Source organism: Lycorma delicatula, chromosome 7 (genome assembly GCF_047948215.1).
Source record: "Lycorma delicatula isolate Av1 chromosome 7, ASM4794821v1, whole genome shotgun sequence".
Lineage (NCBI taxonomy): Eukaryota > Metazoa > Arthropoda > Insecta > Hemiptera > Fulgoridae > Lycorma > Lycorma delicatula.
The window spans coordinates 8,569,075-8,582,516 of record NC_134461.1 but is presented as its reverse complement, the minus strand read 5'-3'; the positions used below and the strand labels follow the sequence as shown (position 1 = coordinate 8,582,516).

Here is a 13,442-nt window from a genome sequence, read left to right as displayed (position 1 = left end):
AATAATAAGATTTAATTAACTTAAGTAAGTTACATCAGCCATGTTTATTTAGTGCTTCATGATATTGACAGTTTAAGTGTATAAAGTGCAATTTTGTGGAATATTTTGCGATTAACTTTTAGCGTTAAGTGAAAGGAATGCGTGGATGTAATGTTTGTTTGAAAATTTGACATGGCATTGGAGGGGGGATACAACCTCCAGGTAAGCTGTGCGATAAATTTTTTAAATGCCATCCAAACAAAACGTTGCAGTCAGTAGAAGTGTGATTATTATATGAAGGAATATGTCATCAAAGTGAACGAGTAAGTAAACCAACTTTTACAGAAATAAATAACAAAATTTAATCTCGAACAAAAAGAGTACCGAGAATTATAATAAAGAATATAAACAAGGATGTTCATACTGACATAGAAGATATAAAGTACGCACTACATGATACAAGATAAATCTACATGAAAAATGATAATGAAATTACCAGTTGTATGAATGAAATTAGTGTATCTACAACCAAAAAAATAAATTAAAGGAAAGAGGATAGCAGCTGATTCAAGTGATTATGGAGAATAGGGTAGATGTTATTGAAAGTATACACCATGACATCTTATGAGAGAAACAACATATTGTGGTCTTGAAACTCAACAGAAGTATGCATAATCATGAAAAACTTTAAATTTTTGTTGAGAGTTTATATCAGCTACGCTTTATATCATTATTTGTACTGAAACTTGGAATCCTGAAAATTTTGCATATTTTTGTTTATCAGGGTGTAGAATATATTACAATAATAGTAGGATTAACAAATTGGATGGTGGTTGTTATATATGTTGGGTAAAGTTAAAAATAAAAAAACACACAGCTAGTATTTGCCAAAAGAAATTGGACTTTAATGAGAACAACTTGATATAAGTTAATTATTATAACCTTAAAAACTACTTAATACATCAGCTGAAATCAGCGTCGGAACAATGATAGTTAACTGAAAAAATACATGAGTACACGCTTCTAAATACAGATTTTTACAATATACGTTTTTGACAAAGCCTGAAGGATAACATGAAACACCTTAGTTTTAATTATAACTTTAGAAAAATATGACATCAATAAACATAATATATCTGAAAACTATTGCATTACTGACAAATGCTGTAATATTGAAAAATTAGTAATGAACAAATGTCATAACCTTAGAAAAATAAATTAAAGTAAATCTTGATTGGCATTGGCCTTTCCTGATTTATGAACCACAAACTTAACGTTAAATAATGTAAAAATGTAATTTTAGTTGACGTAGAAAAATACACAATAATATTACAGTACAAACGAATTAATTACAATATAATCACACTGAACTTAATTGAGCACATGAAATGGGTTGCAGCTGAATTGACAGCCTTCTGTAAGTGACCTGTCGTGACTGTACTAAAGTGAAATTGAAACTTGAACGGCATAGGTAGGATGAACTGAATGTTCCACAAATTTGAATGATAACATAAAGGTTTAACGTAATGAGTAAAGAAAAACTGAACTTGCCTGTAGCACACAAATATTTGCCAGAGATGACCTCGTAACAGCAAGTACGGAAGAATACCTCTGTAGTCCTGGGCGTAGTCCGCACGGTGAATCAGGAATACAGCGGCGTGATGTGGTTTAGTGGTAGAGTGAGGCGCGGAATCTCAAATGTGTTGTGATGAGTTTGAAATTCTGCTTGAGCGTGAATGTTAACACAGATTTTGCAGGAGAGTATTGCCCGAGGCGACTGCAGTGGTGAGATGTTGGAGGTACTCTGCCGAAAAGATGGCGAAAAAAGGCGGGGGTAACCAGATCCAGGTAGTGTACAGGAGAGTGTTTGTGTATGTATTAGTAAGGGGACGAAAAAATAACGGGTGTTTGAAAAGGTTAGTCAGAAATAACTCGATAGAATAATGGGCGCGGTCGCTAAGGATGACGGGGGGAGGGTCGAACAGAAGAACAATAATAGAGACAGGTGGACTTTACGGACCCAGCAATACGAAACCAAGTGGAATTCAAACATTCCTTGTAACAAAGCAACGGGACCTACCCTAGCTGTGAATTCGTAGAAATAACGGAAAAACTTTATGCCAGAATGGCGTAAACAATATATGTGAAGTAAAATTTAATGGATAACATTGAAATTATAGAAATAGATAGACTTAAAGTTCTAATAAAAGTGTGAAAATATATATATATATATATATATAGTGTGTGTATCGGCAATATATGTGTATATATATCAGAAGAAAAGTCTCAATCATATGATCATTGGAGATTATAATGTTGATTTGCTAGAATGTGATATGTCAGGAACTTTAAAACAATTTTCTTGGGAATGGATATATACCTGGTTTTCATGGGGTGGTAACAAGGCCATCCGATAATGAAAACAGTGGATTATGCATTCACAGTATGTTCATCAAAACCACATCATTAAACTTGAGGACATTAACTTGTAAGCTCGACTGACCATTACCTGTTATTTGCATATTTGAATAAATTGGAAACAATAAAAACAACTGGTATACGATATAATTTAAATTACGGCAAACTCAAAAGAAATTATGCTGAAACAGTTAATTGGAACAGCATAAACTCCGGTGCAAGATCCAAATGAAGCAACTGGCAGTAAGGAAATGCGTTGATAATACCAAATATATTAAAGTTAGAAAAGATAGAAATAAAATATCTAGAAAGGATTGGATTACTACAGGAATAATAAACTCCTGTGTTAGAAAAGAGTTGCTATATAAGATGGAAATTAGAGACAATAAAGATACAAATGAAAAATTGAAAACTAAATACAAAAATTATGAAAACTTTAAAGTTATAGAAATGGCTAAAATGGATTTTCATAGTAAATTAGTGGAAAAAATGTGGTATTAGGAATTATGGAAATTTAAACTCAAAACCTAGTAATAAAGCAAATAAAAATAATGGAATAAATTACATTTATGATGATAGCAAGAACAAAATTGAAAAGCCTGAGAAAATTGTGTGTATTATGAATACATATTTTTGTGGAATATGAGATAATTTAAGCAAAAAAACTATATTAAATGTACTGATGAGATAGAAATACAACAAATCATTAAAGATCAATATGGTTTTATAAAGAATAAAGGAGTAATGTAGCTGAGGCATTTGTACCTCAGCTACATAACTAATAAAAATAATCCAACAGCCATTAAATTTTTGGACCTAGCTGAAGCATTTGATACTGTAGACCACCAAATTTTATCAGGGGAAAATTTTGAAACTTGTGAAAGTTATTTATTTAAATAACAGGCTATAGAGAGTTGGAGTAGCCAAAAGTGATTGTAGGACGATATCAATAGGAGTTGTCCAAGGTACAATCTTAGGATCTCTACTATTTATATTGTATATCAATAATGTTCTTATGGGTTTATCTGAAAGTGCGGTTTTGTCATACGCATATGATGCAGCTATAATTGCAACTGGTAAAAATTGGATTGAAGTTGAAAGAAGAATGAATGAATACTTAAACAATGTACAACTTGGCAAGCTCTGAAAAAGTTACCTCTGAATGTAGACAAGACTGTGTTTGTTACCAGTGATAGTGTATCCGTGGAAATAAAATCCGTACAATCGTTGTATCCGTACAAATCAAAGGTGTTAAGCTGAAAAGAGTTGAATATAGTAAATATTCTGAGGCATTTGTACCTCAGCTACATAACTAATAAAAATAATCCAACAGCCATTAAATTTTTGGACCTAGCTGAAGCATTTGATACTGTAGACCACCAAATTTTATCAGGGGAAAATTTTGAAACTTGTGAAAGTTATTTATTTAAATAACAGGCTATAGAGAGTTGGAGTAGCCAAAAGTGATTGTAGGACGATATCAATAGGAGTTGTCCAAGGTACAATCTTAGTATCTCTACTATTTATATTGTATATCAATAATGTTCTTATGGGTTTATCTGAAAGTGCGGTTTTGTCATACGCATATGATGCAGCTATAATTGCAACTGGTAAAAATTGGATTGAAGTTGAAAGAAGAATGAATGAATACTTAAACAATGTACAACTTGGCAAGCTCTGAAAAAGTTACCTCTGAATGTAGACAAGACTGTGTTTGTTACCAGTGGTAGTGTATCCGTGGAAATAAAATCCGTACAATCGTTGTATCCGTACAAATCAAAGGTGTTAAGCTGAAAAGAGTTGAATATAGTAAATATTTAGGAATAATTGATTTTAACTTGAAATGGGATAAAAATGTTGGGTACTTATTTGTAGAGTACAGGGTGGTGCATACAAAACGTACACAAACCTAATACAGTAACTCTACAAAAGAATATTGAGGATAATAAGTAAAAATAATTTTAGTGAGAAATTACCTATGAACATTGAACAGATGTTTTCTTACCGGTCATTTGATTAAAACTACATTGAATTAGAAAATAAATTCATGAATTCCAATAGTATAACAAGAAATAAATATATTCTAATGCTGAGAATAAGTAAGACTATCAGCTTCAAAAGCAGTTATATCAAATATATCAGTTAAATAAAAATATTTAATCTACTGCCAAATGATCATGCACTCAAATGGTCATGTACCTTTTAGTTTTCATTTTGTTTAGTAAGTGTAAGTTCCAGTCCTGCGAATAGGTAATCACTATTACCTCTGCAGGTGTACGGATGTGAATTAACTGATGTATATTGACTTGTGAAATAAATAAACTTTGTAGGAACTTATAATTTCAATAATTACATTAGTAATACATTTGTAATTTCACTAGTCATTTAATTTCTGTGGAGCCACTTCAAAAAATTATTCACCAGTTCTCTTCTGGGAAATAATTAGTTACAGGACAGAGTAACTTTATTAATCTTTTGCTTACAGATGTGGGTTATTTACTGTTGAACTTATAAAAGCCCTGTAAAATCTTTTCTACTGAATGCATTCAGTGCCATTAAGATGTTTTTTTAAATATCACTTTTTAGATATCGCTTCTGATGTATAGACCCAGTTCTTTAATTTTCAGTATTACTTTTTCATAGTTTTTTCTATTGTCGTAACAGTGCTCAGTGGTGCTATGTATATTGGCATCCTCCATGATTAATCTGCCATTGGTAGATCATCTTACTGTTGTTATACATCAGGCAATAGTGTCCACGTGTTTTATAGTATTCAAGCCGGTTGATATTCATGAGCAGATCAATATTAAATTTTGTTTGAAAATGAAATGATGAAACAAGTTTAGATCCTGCACGAGCTGTAAACATTAATACGAGTGGGTTAAGGATAGTGCCATTCAACAGGTAATGAACTCTGCATTCTGGAAAACCCACAATATTATTGTATAATTATGTTCATGTCATATGTTTGTGAATCAGTTCATGTGATTACCATTTGATAATTCAGCAAGATGATGATGTCTGAACATTTTTAGAAAAAAATTAGAATTGTACCGTCAACCACAAAGTATGGTTCCATGATGTGCAAGTTTCAGCTTGGTTACCATTTGAATCTGGCAGAAGCTAAAACAACAGTGATTCTTGAGCTATCAGGCTCATTTCTAGCTCCATCAAAGCCTTTCTTATTTCACAAACTGAAATAAAGATGACAATATAAAAAAAATTACAAGAGTATTCTCAGTTTTAGGAAGTTTAGGAACTCATTGAATAGATCTCATTGGGCTGACCTCATTGCAATAAATTACAGGTCTTTCAAGAACCTAAATTGTGTGTGTGTGTGTGTGTGTGTGTCTTTGTATAACTTTTTTGAAATATTTTATATAAAAACTTAAAATTCTGTGTACTTTTTATGTTTATAGTTAATTCATTGTGCTTGCTGCTGTGAACCATATCATATGTATTGCGTAGAAGGGGGTATGAAAGATTTAAAAAAATCACAGTTTTGGTGGCGTGTGGACTGGGTTTGTCCTCGTTGTATTATATGTAATACATGCGGTAAAGGGGATGGACCGCATGTTTCTTGCCATAGATGTAGGAAATCTTATCATATGGATTGTTTACCGCATGACAGAATAACAAATAGAGCGCATTCATCTGATCGACCATGGGTAAGATTCTTCTCTTACCATCATTTTATGTTAAATATGCATAGATTATTTATAAAATTGATTTGCGATTAATAAAAATTTTCTTATGCTTGTATTATTATTAATGTTGTCTGATGTTTTTTTAATTATTATATTCTATTTGTTAAACTGTTATAAAAAAAATTACATAATAATGGTAATAATTGTAGGCATAAAAAATAAAAATCCTGGCTGTCACTCCATTATGAAAATCAATAATAATATCATTGTTTGTTTTTTGAAAATTATATAAAGTAGTGGTTGAAAGGTATACTTTATTCAGAAATTGAAACTGCCATAAGAGAAAAATTGACAAATTTGTTAATGCTTGTGATGTATAATACAATTCAATATCCAAAAATACATACCAATACATCATCTAACGTGGTGGTGGGCTAACCTATTGTAGATTAATTACATTATTATTTTTTTATTCCTCTTAAAAGATTTTTTTATGTTTAAAAAATTTTGCGCATTAAAAAAAATTTCATCATGAGGTAAACAAAAAAAGTTAATGAAGGTTTTAAGTTTAATTTGAACTCCATTTATATTAATTAAAATAAATAAAATTAATTATATATTTAATTATATTAATTAGTAAATAAAGAGAGTAACATGAAAAACTGTTAGTATAAAAATAGTGTTATACGACAGTGGAAAGTCATTTTTATGCTTCTTAACCTTGAAATAAAGTCGAGGTCAAATTCAAGTTCACTATGAGATGTCCCCCTTCAATCTGAGTAACTTTTGTTTAGTCATTTTTTTGAATTGTGTGTGTGGTTTGAGAAAATCATCTGGGGCGATTTAAGTGAAATATATTATATATATATTATAAATATATTATATATATATATATAATGCTTTATTTTATATTTTGGTGTTAACCCAATTACAGAATTACAAAGTAAATGAAATGACAATATTTTTTATTTATTTCAATTGCACTTTCTCGCAGGATCCCGCATCATCAGTTTTATATAAATTATACAAAATTACATATCAAACACAATTTTTTTTTTTTAAATAAAAATTAATATCATATATACAACAAATGAAAGTCAATTAAATAAAATAACTACATATATTTAAATATAACGTCAATTAAGAATTAAAAATTAAAATTAAATTGCTCTGAGTAATGTAAATTTGGCTGGCCAGGTTACATGATATAAATTTTCTAATTATTTTATTTTTAATTTAATTTAAATTTTTAATTCTTAATTGATGTTATATTTAAAGATGTGTAGTTATTTTATTTAATTGACTTCATGTTTTGTATACATGATGTTAATTTTCATTTTTATTCAAAAAAAAATTGTTTGATATTTATATAAAACTGATGGTGTGGGATCCTGCAAAAGTGCTATTGGAATAAAGAAAAGAAAAAATAAGGTAAGTGCAATTTCATTGACTGCATATGAATATGGGTCTTATAGTATTGACTTATGAATATATTAATGATTTTTCTAAAAAAATAATTATTTTGTAATTTTATAATATATAATGTGTATATTTTATATATATATATATATTTATGAGTATATATATAATATACACTTTACAACAACTTAACCACCAAATGCAGTAAGAGAAAAACTAATACCAATAGTTGGCTTTCACAGGATCCTGCTTCATCAGTCAGTACGCAGTTCTATAATTACATCAACAAATAACAAAAAAAATAAAAACATTGCTGCCGACTGCAAAAAACTGCTATGATTTTAATTGAAACATCAAATATATGATCTTGATCATCATCAATCATTTAATTCTTTAAGTTTATAAATAAAATATTTTTTAGGTATATTCATGTTTTTTTACAAATTTTCAAAATTTCTAATTTTTTATAATGCTGAGCTTTCATTGCAACAAATGGTTGGTCAGAATCAGGAGACTGCACCAAGGCAGGTTTAGTTTGTGCTTTACATGCATATTTGTAAGTTCAGGATACAGTTAGCTTCTTAACTAAAATCTCTTGTCCTAAGTTACAGAAAAAAATTTTGCAAGAGATTTTGCAACATGTGAGAGACATAAGGAAAACCTGTTGATTATGTCTCTTAGTAACATACATAAGGTTTGTTACTGTCTGTTGATAGGGAAGTCATTGTAACCGTAGGTGGGATTTGATTGTGATATTGCAATCAGAGTGAGTAGGGTGGGTAGCATATGACATAATCTAATTTCCACGGACTTGCTGCATATTCTTTATCTGCCTTTCCTGATCTATTGCACTGGAAGCCAACAACAGTGTGCTTACAACTACAAATCTTCTACTTTATATTTAATATATACATGTACAGAAAAAAATTTGTATAGTGATTGTCATATGTACACCATTTATGTTTCCTTTTTACTGTAAGTTATTGATACTGAGTTACTTTCAATGCTTACACAAAAAATCATTTATTGCAACAATAGAAGGTCAATAGTTTGAATATTTGTTCGGTCTGAGGGATTAAGCTTATTGAGAAATCCAGACCTGTCATTTACAGAGGTTATAAGAATGTCTTTTTTTAGACAATTCTCCACTTGAAGCGGTAGGCATTGAATATTTTGCTAATTTTATTGCATAAAAATGACTACCTTATTTAGTTTATTAACTAAAACTTAATTAATTAGATTTTAATTTAAAACTTAATCCACCTTATGGAAGGCTAAGATGGTAATAGTTATTACTTCAGAGGTCGGCAGCAACTCTCATATTAACTTAAAGTAATGTATTATTTTTAAATAATTGAATTATCCTAAAATTAAAACATTACTATGGTGTTGTCTACTGATGAATAATATAATGCCATTTTGACTTGCTTATAATTGGACATTTATTTAACAGGTTTGTCATTCATGTATTCGATGTAAAAGTTGCAACGCTAAATCTGTATCTGTGTTTGTCGGTAACATTCCTCTATGTAATTCATGTTTTAAGTTACGGCAGAAAGGAAGTTATTGCCCAATTTGTCAGAAGTGTTATGATGATAATGATTTTGATACCAAGGTAAGGTACCGTGCTTTTCCATTATTTTATTTATCCATTTTTTAACGATAAGAAAATTACTAATGACAATATTATATATGTTATTAATTTTATGTACTCATACCTGCAATTATCATTCATTCCTTGCTCGGCAGGAATCCCTATGTGACTTGAATGTAGCAGTAATTTGATAGTGTGTGTCAGTTTTTATTTTAAGTTTGAAAAATCTATTAGTAAAAATATAGGGAATTTTTTTTTTAGCATTTTTTTATAATTACTGTCATTTTCGACAATTTTTTGCACTAAATATACATATATAAGTTTAAAATGATCTGTAGTTTTAAAGTAATATTTATTAAAGTACATTTGCTAGACTTTATTATGCTGTTCCTTATAATAAAAATACTGCGCTAATATATTTTAGATTTATTAATAATTTTATTATTAACTAAACGCATTTTATTACAAATCAAACAGAAATTACTTATTCAGAAGGAATGTATATTACATATTTCAACAGAAATTACTTATTCAGCAGGAATATATTACATATTTCAACAGAAATTGGAATTTCTGTTAAAAATGTGTTATTAATAATAAGAATTAAGTAGTTCTTATCATGAACTTGAATCAATGAAGTATTTTAATAAAGATTGCTATTTAAGCTAGGCGGTATGGTACATCATATTAAAAACTAGTAGTTATTGCATGGAAGTTGCCTGTGTATAGACAGATATATGAAGATTTCATTTAACATCCCGGTTTAATGTATTGATTCCTTGCATTAGCTGTTGATGCAACAGTATGGCACTTTGATAATTTCCCGAGAATGTGAGCCACTTCATTTTAAGTGCTATCTGACAGCACAAATTGCAGTCTGAGATTAAATTAGTACTCTCTCAATTGTCAATTTTCAAAGTGATGTGGGTGAAATTGATAAAACTTTTAATTCCAAAATTTGTTTCAGAATTTTAATTTGTCTGAAATTAAATGTTTTTCTTTTTTTTTTTAACTTTTCTTTCCAGCCTCAGTTGCTTCTAATTTGCTTTTATGTATGTAAAAGTGTGTGTATATGTGCAGGGGCATGTGTGCATGTACACATACACACAACCATGTTTCTTTTTTAATTTCTAAATTCTCTTTTGTTAATATTTTTCAGAATGGAGTTTAAACTCACCTCAGTTTAATTATTTCTGTTTTTATGCTGAAATATCAAAATTTGATTATACTACTTTTATATCAATTTTATTTTTACAGCCTTTGTTGGTTCTAACGGTAGGTCAACAATAAGAGAATCATTTGTTTGTCCTGTGTAAAAAGAAATGGATAAAAATTGTGTATATGCGTGTGTGTATAATTGGCAGGTTCCTTTCCTTATAGATGAAATGGTACATTCATCTCTGGTTTTGCTCCAAAACTATTGGAAGTGCTTCCACATACACCATATTTGGCTCTCGGTAATTAATTCCTCTTGGCATATCTAACTCTGTGGATGAAAATACTCTTCAAATGTTGAGGTCAAAGCTGAGACCTCTTATATTTTATAGTTTTGATAATTCCCATTATTCTGTGGGTGCTAAAAAGTTGGAAGGTAAATGTATCAAATTGCAAGGTGACCATGTTGAAAAATAAAATTTCTGAAAAATCTTCTTTGTCAGGTCAAGAACTTTGGACAAATATAAATAACATTCTTGGAATATTATAAAAATAATTCAAATGAAAGATAAATGAAGAATCAGAGCCAATTATTTTTATATTATTCCAAGAATGTTGAATTTTTAAATTTATTATCTTTTCTAATAGTGAAATTATTTTCTACAGGTTTAATTCATATCAATCTAGATCCTACCTTTGCAAGAAATGAATTGTGCAAGTCTTCATGATCCCTTTTTTTGGCTGTTCTTAACACCAAAAATATTTTCTATTCATTTATCTTGCCCCGCACAATTCATGAAAAAATTTTGCGGCGGTAGTTGAAAAAATAGAAAAATCATAGTGAATGTGTTATGTGGAGAGAGAGAGAGAGAGAGAGGGAGAGAGAATTGTAAATTGCTCTAATAGTATGGTTTTATTGTTTTATTTGAACATTTTTTAAATTTTTTTCATAGTCTAGTATTTTAGCATTTTTAAAAAATTTAAAGGCTTATTCTTTTATATTCTAGTTATATGAAAATCTTACGGGCTTTGTGTTTTACAAAAAAAATGTAAGATTTAAAATGGCTACTTTTGATTTAGCCATTAGATGTATCCAAACATTTTTTGTAATTTTTTTAAAGTATGGTTTGTGTATCTTACTAACATATAACAGTTATATCTATATATTGTGTAGACTGTAAAAGATTGTATGGATTTTTTTTTGTCTAATTTAGTCACTCTGTTTTTTTAATAGATGATGGAGTGTGGAAAATGTAACAGTTGGGTGCACGCAAGATGTGAAGGTTTATCAAATGAAAAGTATCAAGTACTAAGCTTTCTGCCGGATTCTGTTGAATTTATTTGCCAGTAAGTATTGAAAAGGCTTTTATGGGTTTATTTGTATTCAGATTATTAGTTTCTTTTGCGTTTTTTTAATAGTTTTAATTTTACAAATGAACAGACATAGATTTATTGTTATTTATTTATAGATTTTTTTTTATATTACTTTTTGATATAATTTTTCTTTAACTGAGTACATTTTCAATTTTTTTGAGCTGCTATTATATCAGGAAAAGAATTGTTTTGATTCTCAGAACTGCATTTTTGCATTGCTGTTTTACTTATAATCTTTTTTATCATATTCCATGTAAAGGAGATTTTAGTAGACCCAAAAGTCAGTAAAATTCCAAAGACACTTTTATCTTTTAGGCCTGTAGGCTGGATGTGGTGAGAGCTCTCAGTATAATTTGATGAGTGTACCGTGTGTCAGTATAAGTGGTATAAAATCAGGTATATGTTATTCTATTGAGTAGTCATTCAGTCCACATTGTTTATTTAGTATGGAGATGTCGGAGACTCCAAATGAATGGTGAAGAATGAGGCCCCTATAAAAGATAAGCGTATCACTTTGTTTGCACTAGTTTGAATTTGTTTTAGATCCTCTGTATTTTTAGCATTATTTCTCAATCTGATTTGTAGTGTGTATGCTTGTATCTAGCAGATTAATGTTCAACTACAAAATGCTACCTCCCTTGTAATTAAAATCGGCCTTCAGTTATGGACAAAATTTTTAATCTGATGCTTTTTGTGATTTGATGCTTCTATAAGCATTTACAGAAGGAGCACCTCTGTAAAAAAAATTTAAATAACTGCAATTTATGCGGTTCACAGAAATTAAGCATTCATGTGGCAACAAATATTGATTGGCTAATTGTATGGCTTCAGATAACAAAAAAAAAAAAGAGTAACTTCTAAGGTGCAATCTGTTAACAGTATGTAAGCTGTGATGGTTATATATTTACAAGATTTGGTTAGAGCGTAGACTTCTTAATCATTAAATATTAATACCTTCATTTAATATAGCAGGAAGAAAGGTGCTGATTTTTTTCAAAACCATTTTACTCCAGGGAAAATGTATAAACTTAACTGAAACTGAGCCCTAGATTTCCTATCTGTTGTCCCTTTTTTGGTCAAGTAAAATTGAAACATTGTGATTTGTAGTCTTATATACAAGGGAAAGTTAGTAAGTAGATTAGATATGGATGATGTTAAAAAACACAGTGTGATAATTGAAAACTAGTTTTATTTTCTATATAATCTCAGATAAAACTATTATCTACTTTACAATCTCATCCGATATTAACATTTGTATCTCATGGTTTTATTAGTGTTCTATCACTAAACGTGTAATAGTCGTCACTTGTAGTCAGCTACATTCACTCCTCATGTTCAGAATCTTCAATTGTAAATTGCTTCTAGTCTGGGTGGGGTTTTTACTACAAAGTAAGAAAGTCGCTTAGGGCTGTCAGGACTATTAAAATAAATGTTGGAAGAGATTTTTACCCTATTTCATCAAATCTCTTTTGGTTATCAGGCTGCACAGAATTTCATAGTTTGAAGTGGCATTGACATTATACTACCTTACTTTTGGAAGTGAACTTACATTTTTTTTTTTAAGAGTTCTAAAACACTGGGCATTACCCAGAAGATTTTTTTTGTTGAATCATGGTTTTTTATGATTTAGTTCAATAATGATATATATACCCATGATTTGTTTCTGATATCTATCCTGTTAAATCATTTACACTACAATGCTTCTGTAGGCTGTCTTTTTAGCCCTTTCAATTAACAAAAATTGAAATATTAAGATTGAAATTGTAATATAAGAACCATTCTTTTTTTTTTAAAAAAAAGACCTCCCTCCTTCCTGTAAAGAAAATTTGTATTTGACCTCTCAAAGAAAATTTGTA

At 29.5% G+C, this 13,442-nt stretch overlaps 1 protein-coding gene across 1 annotated transcript in view; it reads left to right on the top strand.

Annotated features, from left to right (window-relative positions):
- Positions 1-13,442, top strand: part of trx (histone lysine N-methyltransferase trithorax) — a 70,124-nt gene that overhangs the window by 37,951 nt on the left and 18,731 nt on the right. The window contains exons 14-16 of the mRNA XM_075371707.1: positions 5,817-6,065; positions 8,917-9,078; positions 11,447-11,559. Of these exons, the coding sequence (XP_075227822.1) occupies positions 5,817-6,065; positions 8,917-9,078; positions 11,447-11,559 (524 nt within the window). The remainder of the gene's footprint in view (positions 1-5,816; positions 6,066-8,916; positions 9,079-11,446; positions 11,560-13,442) is intronic.